Source organism: Denticeps clupeoides, chromosome 8, assembly GCF_900700375.1.
Source record: "Denticeps clupeoides chromosome 8, fDenClu1.1, whole genome shotgun sequence".
Classification (NCBI taxonomy): Eukaryota; Metazoa; Chordata; class Actinopteri; order Clupeiformes; family Denticipitidae; genus Denticeps; species Denticeps clupeoides.
In genome coordinates this window covers 1,114,193-1,136,187 of record NC_041714.1, presented here as the reverse complement: position 1 = coordinate 1,136,187, position 21,995 = coordinate 1,114,193, and the positions used below count along the sequence as shown (strand labels likewise).

Here is a 21,995-nt window from a genome sequence, read left to right as displayed (position 1 = left end):
CTGCCTATAACTTTTGCAGAGTAATTAAACACGCGTATAATAATTATTATTACATATCGATTCATTTTTCACAGTTATGGCCACCAAAATTTTACTAAAAATAACGTTTACCCATCTCCCTGAGCAAGGATGTGGGTACAAGCTACACACACATACCAACCAACACACACTTGGTTTCCCTGTCATTCTGTGGTCGTGTCCAAGGCTGCAAAAGATGAGGACACTTCATGACACTTGTAGCCTTGGTTACAAATTGCATCAATATGCCGCACAAACAAACTGAGAAGTTTCATGCTTTACACACACACACACACACACACACACATAGAAATTTCCCTCCCATTGCTGCAGCTCTGCTGGTCAAAGCTGAACTGGGAGTGACCTGCCTGGAACAGTCACAGCCCCAATGGAAGGAATGTAACCCAACTCTCCCTGCCCTGCCTGCTGGCCTGCATGTGTATCTGTGTGCATGCATGTGTGCAAGAGAACATATTCCTCACAGTAAGCAACCTGTTATTCATTTTTGATCTTCAGGCTTCTTGCTCATTTAGAGCCTTTCTGACTCAGATTGATGATTGGTACATGGATGTGACTTTCATAATATTTTATTGTAGCTGGATGTAACACATACAGAAGAATCCATTAACGGCAGTCCATAGATTATGGTTCACCAGGAAACACCCATGGTAAAGTTAACATCAGATGACAAGCCCTGACTCACCCATCACATGCGCAGCCAGTGGAAGATGAGCTCAGATATAGCCTGAGTTCATTACATAATACAAGAATATAAGAGATAGATTGATAGAGATCTAGATAGATAGGTAGAAAGATGAGAAACATTTCAACACCTTCTCTAGAAGAGAAGTATCAGAGCTCTTCCAGGAAAGAGTCAAAAAGCAATGTGTGCAGAGCTGCAGGTTGTCTCTGGACCCTTAAAGCACGGCGATGGGAAAGGGGACACCACTGGGGCAGTCTGGGCAGCACAAGCATCCAGACAGCAGTCCTACAAATCCACAAATGCATGACCTGCCAGAAGCTGACCAGCAGCTTAAAACTCACCACAGACACAGTCTCCCTCTCCCTCTCGGGGGCAGATATCTGTTCCTGTTCTGGGAGGGAGTTTCCCTTATTTACAATGAAAAAGAAAGTTTAAGTAGCAATTCTATAATCACTGTTGGTAATTGATTACTATGATTTGTAAAATTATAGATGCATTTGTTTATTTAGGTAATTAATTGCTTTGTATGAGCCAATCAGTAATAAAGAGAGAAAAATAGAAAAGAGAAGATTATGTTGGTGCTCATGTAGGGTTGAGTCTCACTGGTAGACAGAGAGTTTATCACCACATCTGAATATAGAAAGACAGATTGACACAACCAAGATGAAAAAGATCAGACTTAACGGTTGACCACAGACCAAAGTGTTCATCACCCATCCACTTCTAGCCTGTTCACTAGTGGACTTTCCAGGCTTTCTATTGGATATTTGGTCTGTTGTCACCACACTTACATTTACATTTACAGCATTTATCAGACGGCCTTATCCAGAGCGACTTACAAGCAGTAGTTACAGGGACAGTCCCCCTGGAGCAACTTAGGGTTAAGTGTCTAGCTCAGGGACACAATGGTAGTAAACGGGATTTATACCCTGGATCTTCTGGTTCATAGGCGAGTGTGTTACCCACTAGGCTAATACCACCACACTTCTTTGACATTTGTCCCCACACTGGCTGCCCACTGCTCACTCAGGGTGATGGGTTAAATGCAGAGGACAAATTTCACTGTGTGCACCATGTGCTGTGTTGCTGTGTATCACAATGACAATCACTTCACTTTCACTTGCTCTCTAAGCCCCTTCAGATATCGCCATAAATTTTCCAGCACGGGAAATTGGAGCGACATTTTCTGAAATGCATTTTAGTGCATTTCAGTTTAGGTAGGTCATAGCGTGGATATGGCTTCCTGTCAATTCCAGCCACAATATTGTCTCCGTAGTGTTTGTTTGCAGCTGCCATACATCCAACATGCGGTGCATAACCACAGTTGTGCAGTTGTTTTGAGTTTAGGGGTTCGGCTGCGATTTACTCAAATGTTTTCATGCCAATGGGCATGGGGTAATGGGCTGATGTGCTGGGACCCATAAAAATAATTTCCTCCCAGATTTTGGCCACTACGACAGGCCGTGAGTCAGAGTGTAAAGGCTGTTCTGTGCTGCCGCACGAATCAAACGCTTCGTGCGGTGCAGCATGCCAGAGATTCCAGCACTGTAGACGTATATTAATCACACACCTACACACACGGGTGTGGGCCTTCGAATCAGTGTGTGCAAGGTGAAGAGGGTTGCAGAAGGGACACCATTTTAAGAACCCCACTGACAATTTGTGTGTGTGTGTGTGTGTGTGTGTGTGCTGGTTAATTAAGGAAACCCTCAATGTTGTAGAGTTGCCTCTTCATGTCAGGCACAGACAGACACACACACACACACACACACACACACACACACACACACAAAACAGAAGTAATGAAGGACAGTGTGTACAAAACATAAACATTAAAAAGCACAGAGACAAAATAGAACCTTTGCTGGTTCCGCCGCTGGGGTTCTGCTCGCCTGGCAGATGGCTCACCACTGCGGTTATGATATAAAAAGCTTTATGCGAAAGAGCACAATGAGAACGTTTGTGCAGGCGGCTAAATAGACACTGACAGGGAGCACCTCACACACAGAGCATGTGACGGTTTTGAGAACGCCCCTGTGTTCATCTGTCTGGCTTTATGGAAAGTGTCTATAAGCGCTCGGGAAGAATGCTAGGTCGGGGAATTGGCCTTTTTTTCCTGCAGATGACATCATTGCAGTCATCTGAGTGTGTTGGTGTAGAACAGAGCTACTTATAGCTGCCGCAGCGAGGGTGTAACTGCAGGAAAGAGAACGTCCTGGTTCTTCTGAGTAATTCTGAAGCAACAGCTTTGCAATCAATTAGGCATAATAAAGGGCGCGTGGACAAGCTCAGAAACCATGGCGACTGGTTTTGAAGAGGAAGCTTCACGAGCTAGAGATCTCTTTAGTACCCCCACCCATACGTAAACAGGTCCAATTTATGGTTTCACCAATGCAAAGGCTCAGTTTCTGTTGGCCAGTTTACAGGTTCGAGCTGGTCATGTGACCTTAGCCAAAGGTGCCAAAATTGGGATGAAATGGCCAACTACCTCCCCTGTATTTTATGCAAATTAATTATTCAGACCATTATTGGGCCATTTTGGTGATTCCCACATCACTTCCACAATTGGGATTTGTTGAAATGTATGTATAAAGAAGCAGCAAAATATATACCTAACCTCTCATTCTTTTCAGCACAAAACATGTCATAAACGTCATATTTCATGCCTAATCTGAAGGCTGCTGGACGGTCACCGCGTCCTCTCCACGGATCCATAACACAGGTTACCACACCCTCCCATGCCAACCTTTGACCTCTGCCATTTCTGCCAGGCTGCAAAGTCCCTTTGGCCCAGAGGGGATGTGATGTCACGTTAAATGGCATGTGAGGAGGCTGTGAAATACGGAGAGAGTGGGGTGGGGTGAAAGAAAGAGAAGCAGAGATTTTAAATAATTATATAAAAGAATGGGTTGAGTCAGGAAATAGCTTTTGGTTTTGGGAAACGTTGTGAGGGAATTGTGCCATCATTTAAAAGAAAACATGGATTTTTTTTTTTATGAGAAGGAGCAAGAACACAACGTTATGTAGGGTTTTTTTTTTTTTAAACAGTTTTTTCTCTTGACCTCTCCAACCTGGTCATATAGCCTCTCTCCAGTGAGTACTCAACCTCCCGCCCCCCATTTTAAAAATGGGTGTCTTCCCAATCAGGCTTTTACAGCAGGAAATTTCTGCACACCACATCGCGTGAGCCGGAGCAGAGCTCCATTCTTAGTCTGCCTCTGCCGAGTGCCAGCGAGCACTTGCCTGCCAACTAGAGGAGGAGGGAGGAGGGAGGAAAAAATATGGGCCTGGTGCAGGGCTCACAACTGCCTTTCTTGGCTTGCGTTTCACCATTTCATTAACAATACAAAAAAGGGATTTTAATATAAAAAAAGCAAATATCGTGATGGATTTTGTGTGAAGCACAAGACCCTGCAGAACCTTGCTTTCTAGCTGGCATCTAAGCCTTGTTTTCCTGCCTTGGGCCCTCTTGCTCTCCGTGCCGGATGGGTGTTTGGTGGTTAAACAGAGCCGGTGGTTAAATTGTAATAATATTTGCTGTACTTTTGCTGCCTTCCTGCCTCTATTCTCCCGCAACAACGCACATTATTTTAGCCCCCTGTTCAGGCTGCTGTCATTTCCTGTTTGACGTCTGAAGAAGTCTGAAGAACTGGTCCAGCGTGCGCACACACATTTAAGAAAGTCTTCATGAAAGACATTAATCACCAGATGCTTGCAGCCCTGTCCAGATTCCTAAAAGTACAGTCAAATTTTGTCCCTCATATAAGAAGTGGGTTTTAGGTTTTAACTGGTACGCTTGGTATCAGTGGGATGGTCACAGTGATTTGATGTTCACAATTTGTGATGTGATGTTCACAATTTAATGAAGCGGGGAAATCAGCTAATTTTCCCTGATTATCCCACTTTTCCAGACGCCGCAATGGTTTGAAGTGTGGAGGACCTGATGACTCACTGCAACGTGTGTCATCTTCCCACACAGAGCACAGGGACTGTTCTCAGGCGGGACACGGCCCGGGCGCCGGTGTTGAAATCGCCGGCAAGGCCCTTTTAATCACAGCTGGGTGACTCACCCTTCACCCTGCCTCCCCCCGAGGGAGGGCGACATGCCTCGCTCCATAAGACCCCCCGATTCTCCGTAACCGGAGACGTGAGCCGCAGATGAAAGGGCCCAGGGCCACGCTGCGGTCGCTCCGGCTGATTCATCTTTCTCGGTAAGGGGGGAGGGAGCGGGAGCCAAACCACAGACGGCTTCCTCTGGAAGAGCAGCCGTAGCACCGCTCGTGAGAGCTGGTTACTCACATTCACCAACTAACACACCCAACTACATTTCCCATCAAGCCAGTGAGGGCAGCCAAGAGGCTGCCGGGAAACAGACCCCTCGATTTGGGAGATGTGTCTGTGAAGATAATGAATTCTGTTTGGTCTTTCCTAAACAGTGATTCAGGGAGTCTGAACACATGGTTTATTGTAATTAGTAATAGAATGTGATATTATGTATACAACAAAATCTATTAGACATTTTTTTGGACATTTTTCCCAGGTCTATTTTATTGCTGTGTCTAGATAGCTTTTTTTTCTGTTCATTATTAATTTCCATTACTCCATTTCCTGTGCCAACAATTTCTGAATGAAAATTACAGGGAAAAAAAAAATCATTATTCAGTTGAAATAATGTCACAAAGCAATGAACGTAGGTTCTGGTCTTGTTGAGAGAGGAAGTGAAGTGAAGGACACAGACAGTAAGAGGGAGAGACACAGTCCGAGGAGTAAAGGAATTTGTCAGAATTCCATAAACATGGATATACAGAGTAAATGTCTTATGGCAGCTCTCGAAGCACAAAAACTTTCCAGAGCTCTTCAGGAGCAGGAGGTGTGAGCTCACAGCTCAGAGTTTACAGGAAGGGCAGCCAAGCAGCAATGATAGAGTACAATCAGAGGACAGGAGCACAGCAAAGAGACAGTCAAAAAATACTGACACTAGAGGAATGCGCACATAGGACTGGATTAAGAAACATGTGAGAGGACTCTGAAGGGGCACAAATGGACAGATCCACCAGATCCTCAGCCAGAAGGAAAATCGAACCATTCTGATTTTTGAACTGAACTATTCAGTCCAGACAACCAAACGCCTCTTCCTCTCAGCCACTGGGTGCTGTTTGCCTAAGAGGCTGTAACATTCTATATGGGGATGTTTTCTTCGAATGAAATATGGATGGAAGTGTGTGTGTGTGTGTGTGTGTGTGTGTGTGTGTGAGGTCGGTGAGATGTCAGTGCTCACTTTACTGCCACCGGCTTGGAAGCCATCCAGCCTGGATTCCCCGCCCCCTTGCCTGTGCCCTCTCTGTGCAAGTGACATGCAGAAAGCCACATGGCTAAGTGCGCTGTGTAGCGAGTAGACAGACGTAGAGTGTGGTTCGTCTGCCTGCCGGTACTTGAAAGCATTCAGATAAACCGACTACCTGACATCTATAAGTCTGTTGGCTGCATGGGACATATTCCATTGAATTCCTTCTCCAAAGTAATCCTGTTCGGTCAAAGTGCTGCAATCTGCAGCTCTTTAGCTCCTAAGTGCTTATAATATACTTGTTACTTACGGAAGTAATCGTTTGTGAACAGCGTGAATTCCAAGAAAAGACTGAGGTCTGCTGATAATTGCCTACACACATTGGTAATGCTCTCCTGTTCCATGACTTAGGCTGCGATAATCACAAAAGCTCCTGTTCGTATTGTGACTCTGCAGTATAAAGCATATCAGCTGTCTGTGTTCTAATATTTCTACCTGATCTGAAAGGTATTAACGTTCCTCAAACTAGCCAAACAAGTGAATATGCATTAGAGGCCAATTGCAACCTGACAGCAGGTCTCTTTTTTTTCCACCACTGTATTCCAGCAGTACAACGTCCCTGGCCAAACCTCACTTTCACTCGATTCCACAGATCACACCCCTGGGAGCGTTTAACCAGTAAATATTAAGAATTATTTATAGTAAACATTTGTGCTAAATGTACTAAATCAGCAGTCATCTCATAAACCCAACCTTTTCTAGGCAGCAGTGCAGCACTGCAATGTACACACTTCAGTCGTCCAGTCCAATCCATCGCTCTCCTGTAGTCTCGCCCTCTGCATGAAGTTCTTAAATTATTCATTCACTTCGGGCAGTGTGGTGTGAAACAGATAACCCACATGCTATTTATACTTCATTCCAAAGGAGCACATCCTGCGCCGCTGGTGTCCTGACTGCTAGGAGAGGTCTGGAGACCAAGCAGCAGGACCATCGCTGGGGAGAGAAGCTCAGCACAGACACTGGGAGATTATTATCATTGCCCTCACTGGAAGGACGATATTAAGAGATGACACATGCAGCCTACTTTACACACAGCGGCTCTGTTCTGGCTTTTCAGAACCACCGCTGATGCACACATCCGGAATGTTCCCATATCAGCAAGATTGCGAAAAGACACTTTTAGGGAAGGTTTATGGACACCTTAGAACCACATAATAAAATGACAGATTTAGCAGTCAGGCTAATTGGTCATTAGAATACACTTAATTTTTATTAGAATATTAAGACAAGTAAGCATCAGCCAAGCACCAAAAGTGACAACTATATGTGTCGCATCAATTGGCTCTTAAAAACATACTGGAAAAAAAAAAAAAAAAAAAAAAAAAAAAGGCAGATATAGAAACACAGACACTGAAACATGAACATGATTATCTTTTCACACACCGGTTCCTTCCAGACAGCAAAAAAAAATTAAAAGCGTATGCTAGATAACATAAGAATGGGAGAAAAAGCCGGGGTAAAGGGCAGAATTGGCTTTGACCATCATAGTGAATACAGCCCTGGATTTAGGAGGGCCCTCCAATTGGTCAGAACGAATGGGGCTGTCGTGCGAGAGAAAGAGACCGTGAGTGTGGGATGGTGAGTTGGCGAGAATAACATCCATTACCCCTCATCATTGTCAAGTCATTGTCACATCCGTTCAGTGCCTAACGTGCACACACAACATTAAAGTGACTCTTGGACTGAGGCCGTCATTATATCAGGCTCCATTGCATATCGAAGGAGAGGAAAGAGCATAAAACATCAAATGACATTTAATATATTTCTTTAAAAAGTTTCTCAGTAACTGTTCGTTGTAATTCTGCATGAAGTATTGTTCAACCAAAGCATAAGAAACACTGGAATACAACGAAAAGTTATTTTCAGGACCCTGGACATTTGCCCGTCTAATAAGAGCGCAGACGAATGGGTTCAAGTTGCGGTCAAGAGCGAGAGCTGGTTGATATAAATGTCTCAGATTCAAACAGGACTGACTCGTAATTTTACTAGCAACTAAATTTATTTAAGGAAAAAAAAAAAATAAAAAGAGATGTGTATATGCATTTGATCTCTTCAACAGGCATTTTGCTGGCACCAGTATGAGTAGAGCATGTGCACCAGATGGAATCCCTCAGGCCTTTACTCCAATTTGCTAGTTTCTGTTTTACAGGTTCTTCCTCCCAATCGGTAAAGCTAGGTGTGGACGGGCCACAGAATTGTCCCTAGAGGGAATGTCTGACCATGAAGCGCTACATAAGGTGAGGGCAGAGAAAAGAAAACTCTGTTCCTCCATTTTCACCATTGACAGGGCGCCGGTTGGTCCACCTCTTTCACCTAAAATGCCTGAAAGGTTGCTGACCATCTTCGGTGACACACACATTCAGTGGATTTAAAGTGCTGTTATTTTGACAACTCACGCTCTTCCTGCGGCAGGAAGCAGCACTCTCACTGGGGCATTGTGAGCTGGCTAATGGCTAACGCTAACTTCCGCTAAACGGCTGCACAACCAGGCGCTCGCTCTGCTCACTGTACTTATCCCAGAATCGTCAGCAGTCGCGTTGAGGAAACGGAAAACGGAAGAGAAAAAAAAACGGCAACCGTCAGAAAGCTGCAGAGAGCGGCCCAGTTAGTTGCTGGTAAATTTAGAGCCCAGCATTGTAAATTTAGCCTGCGATTAGCGCCTGGAAGGGGCAAGGCAGGGTGGGACGGTCAGTGCTAGGAGCACTGAACAGACCGCGGTCACCGAGAGCCTGGACTTGTGTGTGTGTGTGTGTGCGGCCAAATCTGACCCTTTAAACACTCCCTGTGACAGGTAATGAATATAGAGTGTAAGAAACTACATTTAAAACCAGTGGCATTTAATTGCTACTTTTTGACAATTTGGTGGCTCTTTCTGAGCGGAATGGAACCGAAAATCCCACAATTCCTTTCCTTTGATGAATACAATGGTGCACCATTCTTTTAGCTTTTAGAGGCAATTAGGAATAAACATGAAAGCGGTGAGGCAATGCAAAACGTCTTGAAGTCCAAATTGGGCAAAATGGACGCATCTGTGTAGGGCCACCATCAATACGTCTCAAATATTGTGGACACAGTCCTTATAGGAAGAGAGATATACAAACAATCTCCTTCAAAAGCGTAACTTTGGTCACAACAACACACACACACACACGCATTGCACATGTACCAGCCCACTGTTAATGGGTTGAACAGAATCAAGTTACTCAAACACACAGTGCTAAAATCCTGCTGTGTTATGTCAAATATGACGTCAAGCAGGCAGCCGGTTCCTCAGCTTCAAACGCACCACTCATGCCACCATCATGTTTAGCCAGCCATCAAACCTGACAAGAAATCAAGTCCAGGCCTTCCCATATCAAAAATACTCATTTACTTACATAATCACATCTATATAGATCTTTTAAAATAGGATATAAACATTGGTTGATCCTTTCTTTCTTTTTTTTTTTTAAACAGTGATCAAGGTTAGTTTTCCTTTGAAGCTAGTGCACAATACTTTAATGCAAGTCGTGGTTGTTCCACAGGGATCAAAGTGCATTATATTCAGATGAGATTTACCTCAACTGTGGGGTTATTTCACAACACAAAACTGAAAATATGCAGAAATTAAATCTTGCTTTCCTATAGCTGAATACCCAAAAGCTAGTTGTGCGACATGGTAGTGCACAACCCCCCATAAGGCTATACTGTTTAGTAGTAGTCCATTAGTGCTCCCCTACATGGGAAATAATATTGCTCCCATTTGTGTGTTTATCCAGAATAAATGATTAAACTTGAGGTGTTAAATACTCTCTGGTATTAAAAATACTAATAAAATTGAAAAATACAAACGTGATTCCCTCTTTTGAGAGAATAACTGCTGATATGGCGGTCATGCATATGGGGATGGTGAGAACATAAATCAAGAGAGAGGGAACACACACAAACCGCAACATATCTAGCAGAATTGAGTCTAACATGAGGACCAGTGCCACATGGGAGGGACAAAAAAAAAAAAAAAAAAAAAAGGGGGGGCCTGAGTACGCTTAGTCACAAGAAAACTACAAGAAGCTTCCAAGCACCGAATTGACCTATGTGACAAACACATCTCAACTGTGTAAGGAGCCTGTTGACAGTGTCTTCCCTTCAATACACTGACAGATCACAGAAATGATCTAACACCCCAACGGTGGCATATAGACTTTGTGTGCACAGTATAGGCAGTCCTGCGGTTAAGCACTGAGACACATGCTGAAATCGATTTCGGCCAATCGATGCAACGCTTGTAACATGGCACGCAAAAACCACCAAGATCATATACCCCAATGTTTCTGTTTGCTGGCAGGTAGCAGGACATGCCCAACTGCAAGCTCCTCAACTGATACTCTTTCCCTCTAATGCCCAGAGCAGCATTTAAAAGTACACATTTTCAGAGCCAGGTTATAAGTCTGCCTTTCTGAACGGCATAGCAGGCCTGGCAAATCATGCCACATTGTCTGGGCTTTAGAGGAAATTATGTGGTGGAGACACGGCAGTTTTAGTTGAAGTCGAGGCCAATACTTTGGGTTTTGGACAAAACAGGAGAACAAATATCTGCCATTGGAGGGAGAAGGGAATGCCTAACCCTAACCTTTTGGGGGGTTGGGGTGATTGCCAGACAGCATGTTGTTGAGAATAACTATTGATAATGTATGTATTCCTTGTAAGTGATAACTACATGAGATAAAGGTGTTAATAAAGTCCTGTTATAACTCCTCTGTGTCCTATCATGTCCAATGGGGCACCAGTTCAGAAGGGGCTGGTCCACAGTTGCCCCTTGGTTCAACTGCCTCTCTTGTGGACCATCACTTCACCTTTATTGGCAGCTCTCTCTCCAGCCACCGCACCCGCACCTTCTGTTTATAGTGATACTCCTTGAGGAAGTCCTGCAGGGCAGGCGGTAATGGCAAAGCCCCGATGCCATCATAGGTTGTGTGCTGGCAAATGGCGGCACGTGCCAGGCTCTGAAGGGTGAAGGGGAAAATCCGGTGGAGTGGCGTGGTGAGGAGTGGCTCAAAGAACATGCATGCTGATGGGTCCTTGTAGTGCTCCAGGAGCCCCGTGACCGTGGAGGAGTGGAAGACACAGGGATCATGCGCATCGAAGCTGAAGTTGTGGTTCCACTGCTCGATGCGGGCATGCAGTGAGCGATTGTACCGGCGGAAGCTGACGGAGAACAAGTAGTCTTCCTGCGCAGAGTCCCGCAGGAGAAAGGTGCCTTCGGGCCGGCCGTCCAGCAGCGCCTCTGCTTCGTAGCGGTCCATCACACCCCAGTAGCATGGCAGTGCTGTGATGCGCCATAGATCCGGCACCAGGCAGTGAATGTAGTCTATTTGCGTGTGCACTTTCCAGGGACCGCCGGGCTGCCGGGCCAGGTGGCTGTCCCCAGACGCGTGCCTCTGCTTGGGCCGACGGGCCTGGAGACAGAGGGTGGTGGAGTCCTCCTCAGAGTCTGAGGCAGCTTGGTTGGATAAGCCTGAAATGGCCTGTGCCACTATGCCCAAAGCACCCCCGGACGAGCCCCCAGGGCCACTGCGTCCCTCCCCGGAGAGATCACCCATGGCCCCTGGTGCCATTTTTGGTCCCAGTTTGTAAACTGAGGAGGAACCCTGCGCCGTTGTCGATTCAAGGGTGTGGATTTGGGCATTGGGTGGAGGATCCACGCCCTCTTCAATACTAAGCCTTCGCCGCTCTCGCAGTCGATCCTCTTCATCTTCGGGGGATTGGTGTGACAAGTCAAATGCGTCCATAAGAGCTGTGGAAGAGTGAGGGCTGACTGGTGCAGTGTGCTGCTTGATCAGGTGCCACTTGTTTGCAAGGTCTGAGCCAGGCGGGAAGGGACATGTCTCCAGCATCAGCTCAGTCAGGTGGATTTTACGTTTGGAGGAAGAGGCAATGGAGGGCGGCGGTCTTGAGGATGAGGACCGGGAGCGAGGACAAGGGGACAGGGGCAAACAGAGCCCCACAGTATCTCGAAGACGCTGGCGCAAGGATCGAGTACTTAGGCTACGTCCTCCTTCTCCATCATCTCTTCCAGATTCATTCACCTCCTGAATGGAGCTGACTCCATAGCGTCTCTCCCGCCGGGCCCCGGCCCCCCTAGAGCGACCCAATCGCCTCTCCATCTCCAGGGAGCTCTGGGTCTTGGTGGAGCATGAGTGCTTCTTCTTGCCACCCCAGGGAGCGTGCCTTGAGTATGAGTCCCTCCTCACTAACAGGACACCTCCAGGTCCCCTACGGATGTCGTCGCCCTCCTTGTCGATGGTGATTTCAAGGATCTGGGGCATATCGGAGACACAGTTGTGACTTCGGCGGACTGCTGAACCTGAAAGTGGGGGCAGTGGAGTGAGGCTGGCCGATGAACTTGCCATCCAGGAAGAGTGGGGTTCACCCACGTGTGTTCCACGCCCCAGGTCCATCATACAGCGAATGCTGTCCATCTCATCTGGGCTTTCAGGGTGGAAGAGTGTGTGGCATCTGCTCCTGAGGTTGCTCCACATCTTCCCTACTTTAGCCATAGAGCGGAGTCCGGGGCCTGGAGAAGAGACACATGTTAATGCTTACAGACAATCTTTTGAGGATATACAAATAAGAATTTTCAAAAGAGGATTTGTGTTAACGTGTGTGATCTGTATGATGAGTGTCATAGCTCTACACTGCATGGTGTGTAGGTAGGCAGTGCGAAAGTGTGACAGCTAAGTTGCCAGGCAGACGTCCAGCAACACAAGGCTGCAGCTATAAATGCACTCAGGGATCTGCTCCCAGCTGATCAGCTGGTATGCACCATACTACTGAACCAGTCTGGGCCTGACCAAGAACCTTCACAGTCATGAAAAAAGCAAGAGAGATCATAAAAAGGCAGACAGGGAGTGTCACACTGTGTGTCAACTCAAGAAAGTGTTTGCTAGTTGGAGTGTATAGGTCTGTTGCCAGACTGTGTTGTTTGCTGACAGTTTTGGTTCCACATTCTCTTTTACAGGCCTGACCACTCTAACAGCAATCACCCAGCACAGCCATCTATAATTAAATCCAGAAAGATCTCAAAGAAAAACCCATACTTACACTCTCAAAAGAGGCCTAAAAGGACATCCACAGCCACACTGAATATGAACTCACATTTTTCTATGCACACTAGTAGTTACAGCATGGGCAGAATTTGAGGTTCATTGCAGGAATAAACATGCTAGAGCAGAACTTGTAATATTGAAATCCAAAATGAAGTGTTAACAAAGCAGTGAATTTGAGCAGTGAACCTTGCAGACATTATGTCAGAATGTTCAGTGGTTTAGAAATGCAAGACATATGATGTCTACTGTACATTCAACTGCATCTGCAAAATACCAAAATAAGGGCTTAGCCTTCCCAAGTTCCAAATCAGGCCCCCAAAGAAAGTGTCCACAAAATGAAGTGTAGTGTTGCAAAGCCAAAGCATTCCCACTGATACTTTCCCATTTAAACCAAGCCTTCCTCAAAAACCCACAAGTTAAAAAATGTATGACATCATTCATCAACTTTAACCAAAGCGATACTGTTACAGCAGAGGGGTATATGTAATGACAGCTAAAAAACACTTAAAATAAAAATGCTGCATGACCAAAGTCTTCTGTAGTTTGTCCATTCAAATTCAGGTCAAATGAACAGAGTAAGACACACACACACACACACAACATTCAAACCTCCTTATTCCTGTTGATTCTCTTTATTAGTTCCACTACTGTCAAGCAAAAATGTTGTAACCTTCATTACATTACAAGTTAAATTAAATTGCAGTTAAATGAACATTTCAAAAGTATTAAAGACAAAATATTGAAGAAAAACATCAATAATAAGGGATTCTGGCAATGCTGTAATTGACGCTACTGGAACTTTTACAAATTTGCAGAGTACTGCAAAACTTTTACATTGTTTATGGAAGCAAGGTATGACAATTTGGTTGCTCAGAAACAAATCATTCAAAAATGAAACTATTTAATGACAGAAGCAAAATCTAATGTTTTTAACATGTAATACCGCACACACAACCATAAAAATGTGGTGTTAAATCTATAGTTTAATAGAAACGATTCACTTAAATTTATCAATGGCTCTGCATGAGATTCATAACCTTAAAGGTTGCCAGACATTTAATTATTTTGGTCTTGTGTCCCCTAATCCTGTTTCTTTCCGAAATTCATCTGTGGTGCAGAATTACAGCCACTTTGATCCAGTCCCACGATGAGATTTCCCCAGGATGCGCAGTTTCGGTGTCTGTAGCTTTAAATGCTAATGAGGAGGAGAGGGGACTATAGAAGTTGAGGGGGCATTTGCGGAAATGACATCAACACCGCCCTTCCATTACCTGCACAGAGTGCGCATCGTGGGAATGGCTTAAAAAAATGCTTCTGGAGCCTGCTCTACACAACCCCAAACAAACATTACCCATTTCACCATACATATGTTGACTGTGGGTTCAAATCTGGAATGGTGAAGATGCCGCTGAGATACCCTTGAGGAAGGCAGCGTCCCCACACACTGCTCCCTGTGCACTGTTGGTAGCTGCCCACTGCTCACTAAGGATGATGGGTTACATGCAGGGGATATTTTGTTATGTCACCGTGCACTGTGCTGTGTATCACAATGACAAAAAAAAATCAGATTCACTTTAAATTAGAATATCAACACACACACAATGCACTGTGATCTGAAGACTGCTGGAAATGATCAGTGTCCCTTAAAGAGATGTTGTCACGTCCTTTCCAAAGAGGATGCAGGATGGTCCTTCAATTACATGCTGATTTACATGCTGTTAAAAAAGGTTATGATAATGACCAATAAACTTCTGAAACATGAAATGACTGTAGAAGAATCTCTAAGCTCATGATTATTTTAGTGTAAACGAAAAACAAAACTGCAGCTACAGGACAGTGCACTGTTAACAGCTTTGACATTGGTTTTCTCCGGGGACATCATTAAATTCTGTTTTTGGCACCTGAGCCATTGTCATATTTCTGCCCTTCTGGATATTACGTCATTATTCGGGTTGAGTTGCAAGAAAAAGGAATCTAATGGAATCCCTCAGGGCAGCCATGGAGAAATGAACATATTAAGCAGTTTGTAATCTGAGTTTTCATAGCAACAAAAATCCTTAAACAACCCTTAAAAGAAATTAGGTATTAAACAATTAACACTTACATAGCGGAGTCATCACTGGATCACCCTCACAATCAGTAAGAATCGTCACTAGTCCTCACCTCCCCCAAACTGTGCGGCGCACTGTGGAGCCTTATCATCTCAGCATCTGAGCAGGCCACCACTTTCCATGTGGGCTGACGCTTTCATTTTTTCCACTACTTGGCAAGTTACGTCCACAAGCTGTGAGATCTGCATGTATGCATTATTACATTGAATTATCACATGCATAATGTCTCAGGGAAGAACAGAAAAAAGGTGAGTTGGTCTGTTCCAGGCAGAGAAATCTCAGGGGTCATTTTGAGAACTGTTGTGGTAGTAGGGGTGACTCATGTAAATTTGCAGGTAAAATTGATTAAACATCGGGCTTCAAATCAAAATAGCTCAAAATACCACCAAGGTTACAGAGATTATTAAAGAAAAGAAAAAACATTCAAATGCGAACTGGCACACTATCATAAATCAAAAAGCAATTATAGCTAAATATAACCCAACTTGGAATGCACATAAATAAACATTGAGCAACAGTCAAAAGTAGTCATATTGACCAAATTTGCAGTGGCACGTCAAGCCACAATTGTAAAACCTTTCACCACTTGTACAAATATTCAAATGTATTGCTCGAAATCACAAATCTCATGTTACAGTTTTTTTTTTTTTTATACCTGCATTAAAAAAAAAGCAGTATTCCGGTGTGCTGTATGGCGGAGACTGACAATTCGTCCCACGAATGCAGACCACGTGTGTGCATGCATTAATATGGGATTTCTGTAACACTGGAAAATAAAAAAAACAATCAGCATTGGCATAAACTGCAACATCATTCTTTATTTGGTGTTGTCTCGGCCAATGACAAACCCCTGGCATGGGAAGGAGTAAGTGGGGAAAGTCACAACGTGTGTGCGTGTGTGTTACGAGGTCAGTTAGTTAATCTGTCCCTGCCCTGTGTCCTCATTAGACCGGCTTCTTTCTGATTAGGCATCAAAGGAACGCAAGACGGACATTCCAGGAGCGCCACCCAAAATAATACCACAGATGTTCCCATTGCTCTTAAAAGGCCCACATATCTGCACTAGAGAGCTGCGCGGGATTCTGCAGAAATCCACACATTAACAAGATGGTCCTCAAGTAAACACGCCTTCACTGTGGACAACGACAGCCGTACAGGTCTCTGAAACACGCCTTCAAGACAGCTGTTAGAAGCGGAGTAAGCTAGAGGATCGGTATTATATTCTTAGATATTAGCCGATTCTCAGCATGTCCTCACTCTGATCAGGCCGCAGTACGAATGCAAGAATTGACTTGGACTACTCTTTCAATGCATCTGTGCATTCTATGACAGGTCAGTGCCTGGACAACATTATGGGTTTTACGTTTTCTGAAGGTGTGCAACATGTGACGTAATAAAGAATGGTTTTGTAAATCATATTTAATGAAATTTGTTCTTTCATCCTACCACTTTTAAAAAATCAAACCACACACCTCTGGTTTTGTATCAAGTATTAGTAGTGGATCAGTATCACCGATACCAACCTGCACAGCCGGGACGCGACACGCGACCACCGAGGAGCACCAGCGTAAAAATGTTGGCCATCCCAGCGGCAGCTGCCGGGTCATTGTTTGTGCCACTCTGCTGCTTCCACTGCACCTCCATCAGTTCCCCACACGGCCCCACTGCACCGCGAAACAGCCACAACATTAAGAACACACAGCGGCCTTCACCTCTGATCCTCCTTCAGCACAACCACGGACGCTACCTCCTCTCACCCAGTGTCACGTCTGTGTCCTCCAGCCTTCCTCCTGACACCACTATAGAATGGAAGTTCATGTGCGCTGGCCGATAGAAATAGAGTACACAGATTTACAGGAGTGGACAGATTTATAGCTCTAGTCTATAAAGCATTACAGAGTTTTGATTATTTGAGTGTCATATTGGGATTTGATAGCACACATACAATTCCAGGTTGGGAACCATTATTATATCATATTAATGTGAAGTCATTTAACATGATAACGCTTTGGGCCATCTACTATAAATGTCCCCCCACAAACACACAAGCTCCAGCCCCTTCATCAGGTGGTGAATGTGCCAAATAAAAATTCTAGTTAAAAAGTTGTGCCGGTACTGACTGTGACCGCTACAGCACTACAGTACGCCGCCTCGGGTATTGCTGATTAACAGTCGCCACTGTTTTGTCATAATTGACGCCATGAAAACGTTGATCGAATGCTGTTTCTGAATGCCTGTGTAGACACTTTTTCCCCTGCTTATTAGAGCAAGTCAACTCTCGTCGTTGAGTCCGCACTCGCCTGAAAAGCGCCTGGTTCAGACGTCCGTGTGAACGAGACCATAACTCATCTCACGGACTTACTTAAAACAGAATTTGTAATGCAGAAACAGATGCATCAATAATTGTAAATGAATCAGATCATGAGACCAGTGAAGGTACTAGTTGGTGATGGATGTGCAAAGTTATGAAAGTGGACTCTTTTTGGAAACGTGTGGGTCTATTTGTACATTATGTGTACACACAGACATCTGAAGAAAAAAACAAAAAAGCTTTCAAGCTGGACTACATTTTCGTATGGAAACAAGAGACAGTTTCGTATAATATCTACATAAATGATTAGATCGTCTTTCACAGAAGTCCAGGAACTAGGAATCTTCAGATTATATGGGGAGGAAACATACACGACAGGAAATTTTGCTGAGATGCTTCAGATACGGTTTCACCATGACCTCTTTAAAGCTTGCACTGAAATAAAACACCTACAGTTTGTCCTTATTCCAAAAACGCCTGTTCTTAGAGGACACGTAGAAAGCCAAACCGGATTACCGGTGGAAGCCTCCTTCTCTCCATTTCAAAATAAGTGGGATATTTGTAGCTTCTCCTTCAAACACACAGGGATGCACACCGAGTTAATGAATTCCATTAGCACCAATGTAAATATATTTTACTTAAAGGTCCCCTATTATGATTTAGTTTTTTTGCTTTTATATCACTCTCAGTGTCCCCTAATATTGTATCTGAAGTCTTTTTCCAGAATTCAGGTAAAAGGATGCTCATTTCAGGGTCTGCCGCTTTAAATACTAATGAGGAGCAGAGAGGCGGGATGAGGAGGAGAGAGGCCACCATGTTTACCATAGACAGGAAGTCGTGTTGGCGTTATTCCAGAAAAAAAAATTATTAACCCACTGTTTCTAACCCACTGAGTCTCGTGTGACGGAACTAAAAAAAAAATTTTTTTGCTCATTTTTAAACCCAATCACAATGCAAATGCAATGCTTCACATATTTTCTAGCCATGACGGTCGGTGGAGATAATGTTTTAGGGGAGGGGGTGGAAAATTCACTGGGTTGAAAAAGCATGAGAAAGGAGAGGTAACCATTCCCCCTTATGACAACATAAGGGGACGAATTCCAGATCAGACCATCAGAGCTGCTGCTCCCTGAACAGCAAAGCAGAATCGTCAGAGCACTCTTTACACATATCGCCATTTCTAGCAACTGCAGGACCATAGACAGGCTAGTATTAACTCGTATTAATGTTAAATAATCTCACAAAGTGACATTTTCATGATAGGGGACCTTTAAAGGTAGGGGGGCATGAGTCTATTTGAGGGTTAGAAACATACTACAGTAGGAGAAGCACACACTAACAGTGGGTACATGAAAAAAAAAAAAAAAAAAAACAATTTCAAATGCAAATACAGAAGAAAGCATAGGGAACTCTACATCAAGCTTGCAGGGAACTCCATTACATAAATCAAACATTTGTCCCACTCCCAAAATTCGCAAGATCTGTTTCATCAGCATTAACGCTAGCCAAAGGTAAAGGTTGTCTGGTAAGGACAGCACTCGGACCTCAACCAAGACCTGAGCAGCTGGGACTGATTCTACTCAGATGAAAAATGTTAAACATACCCAGCACCTTTGGGCCAGAGACATCCCACACATGATTAGTTAGAATCATCAAAGAGTAAATCTGTAGGCTCCAACATGATTTGGTCCGGCCTCAATCTCTTATTTGAACAGATCAGTGGTTTTGGAGTGGCACTAACTGCTGTACAAAACATCTGTATTTGTATTTGCATTTCAATTTGGATAAAAGTCTTTGGCATGATCATTGTATTTTTGTTCTGTTTAATTTAAGCATACTTAGATCCATATTTTCAATGCTTGATATCAGACACAGTGCTTGAGACACTGTCTCTAATGTCACATTAAATAAACCTCCTGGATTAACAGAATTAAATGCATGAAACATGCTAATAATACCGATTCTCAGGAAGCATTTTAATCTTGAAATATCACATTCAAATTCACCTAATCTGGCAATACCAAGCCCAAGATCCTGTCACCATCATTCCTCCAGAGTTGTCTCATTTAATGACCACTCGTTCGCCACACAATCAGCAGACTTCACAAAGGCAATCCCCGTTATACACATCTTGGTATAACACACATAAACCAAACATGCAAATACATCCCAAACACTGATTTTTATGGAAGAAATCTGACTGGCAAATCATTAAGTCTTACAATAGTGGACTTGTGTACTGCTGCTCAGAAGTTTACAATTAACTTGTCATTACTGTAAATAAAAGTGTAAAATAAACTGTAAATAAATAAAAATTGCATATAACATTAGCATTGGGTATCAATAAATCACCATTGATGTCGATAGTGATAAAACCAGTCAAGGAGGAAATAACTAACCCAAAGAAAGTAGGTTTTCAGCCATAATGCGATACACACGCAGTGCTCATAGAATTTACCCAAAATACAGAATATATCACCTGACTGAGCTCTTTCCTTGAGAGAGAGACGATGGTGTGTTTATGTGTGGACATAGCAAAGGTGGCCTAGTGGTTAAGGAAGCGGTTCCATAATCAGAAGGTTGCTGGTTCGCCTCCCGATCCGCCAAGGTGCCACTGAGGTGCCACTGAGCAAAGCACCGTCCCCACACACTGCTCCCCGGCGCCTGTCATGGCTGCCCACTTCTCACTCAGGGTGATGGGATGAATGCAGTGGACAAATTTCACTGTGCACCGTGTGCTGTGCTGCTGAGTATGTGACAATCACTTCACTTTCTTTTCTTCTAAAGATTCGTCTCTATACATCTGCCTCCCATGCAGACAGTCCCAGTTCAATCTCATGAGTCTGGGCCCATTCTTATTTCATTGGGGCTAATTCGTCTTCTGCCCATATAGCTGTTCAACCGATCAGCGCGGCCCTGGTTCTTCACCCCCACTGCACCACAGCCATTACTATATTCACAAGTAACATTTTGCAACAAGAGCCGATGTTACTAGAACCTGGAGAATGATAAAGAAGATCTCATCTCATTGCATTATAAAAGGTGTGGGTTATTTCTAGAAGGTAATCTATCGGTTTTCTCTAAATGTCAACCAAAACCCTCCCTGATGCAAATCAAGGCCTGTGTGCCAAGGCCCCCACAATCCCATTACTCTCTCTGTCCATCTTTATTCTACAATTTCAGGGATTTATACAAACAGCAACTGTCTGCTAATCGCAAATTCACTGATTCAAGGAGTTATCTGATGGAAAAATTGTTCATTGTGAACTCTGAAGTGCCGTCCTGAACGCTTCCAAATGATCAGAGCTGTCGGTGCATCTCCGTTTCGTGACATTCCGTATTTTGAAATGTACATTATTATGTAATTATATTACTTCCTTATTAACTTCTATTACTTCGACTATCTGCGGACTCCGTGAAAATATAGATGAGCGTATTTGTGGGATGGTAAAGCGAGGCAGTCCGGATGCCGGAACGCTGAAACGCGATTAGCCAGCATGCTAACTGCGCTACCGTCACACACACGAACTGTCACTGGCGGCTCCTGGGTCGCGTGTGTCCGGGGGGACGTGGAACTCACCCTGTCGTGTGTAGGAGGGGCACTTAGCCCAGCTGCTGCTTTTTGTCCGCAAAAAGATGGCTATGAAGAGGAGTCGGACTCGTGTCCCCCCGGCGCTCCGCGGCGGCGGACAGAACAGATGAGAATGCCCGCGTCGCTCTCGCTCTCATTCCCGGCGTCCAAACAACGGGATCCCTGCATTTACTCTGCCACGTTCTTCTTCTTCTGGGCCACCGTCCCCCCTCTCGCCCGCACCACGGTCCGTCCTTTTCCTCACCGGGGGAATCCGAGCAGAGAGTTGAAGAGGCGGATAACGCGAGCAGAGACGGGTCGGGGCTAGCAGCTCTCTGAAAAAGCAGGACCTATTTCCGATGATGACCTAAGCAGGCCTCTGATTGGTCGTACCGCGATAAGGGCGTGTGAATCAGCCAATCAGAACGGGGAAGAGGCGATGGCGTCACCAACATGGAAACGTGGAGATCTGAAACAAAGCTTGCGTGCAGAGGGGAGATATTCCGCGTACAGTTCATTGGCTTTGCGCTAGATCACTAAGCTAAATTGTTCCACTGTTAAAAAAATAATAAGATGTGCATGTTCTAATATGTTGCCTTATTTCCTTCACGGTACGCACACCGTACGCAGAAAGTTACACGAAGGACTAGCTACGTACATGCTTTTTATTACTGAGCTTTATTTTAATTAATGAAAGCTTTGTATGTGTAAGTATCTGTTTTTGTGTTGATTTTTTTTTACATTTAGCTGGCAGGCACCAAACACGGTTTTCACAAGACTGGACCATGTCATGTCATAGCTCTTGGCATTCTGTGGCGGGTAGAATCCCCACTAGAATTCCCTGTATTGTTC

General features: G+C 44.3%; 1 protein-coding gene across 1 annotated transcript; it reads right to left on the bottom strand.

Annotated features, from left to right (window-relative positions):
* Positions 1-9,503: 9,503 nt before the first annotated feature.
* Positions 9,504-21,470, bottom strand: socs5b (suppressor of cytokine signaling 5b). Its single transcript, XM_028990075.1, has 2 exons — positions 21,153-21,470; positions 9,504-12,618 (listed from the first exon to the last, which is right to left on the bottom strand). The coding sequence occupies exon 2, from the start codon at positions 12,599-12,601 to the stop codon at positions 10,889-10,891; it is 1,713 nt and encodes a 570-aa protein (XP_028845908.1). The 5' UTR covers positions 12,602-12,618; positions 21,153-21,470; the 3' UTR covers positions 9,504-10,888.
* Positions 21,471-21,995: the final 525 nt, after the last annotated feature.

Bases quoted from the DNA above. Each gene is read 5' to 3' on its own strand.
- socs5b (XM_028990075.1), bottom strand. From the start codon at position 12,601: ATGGCTAAAGTAGGGAAGATGTGGAGCAACCTCAGGAGCAGATGCCAC.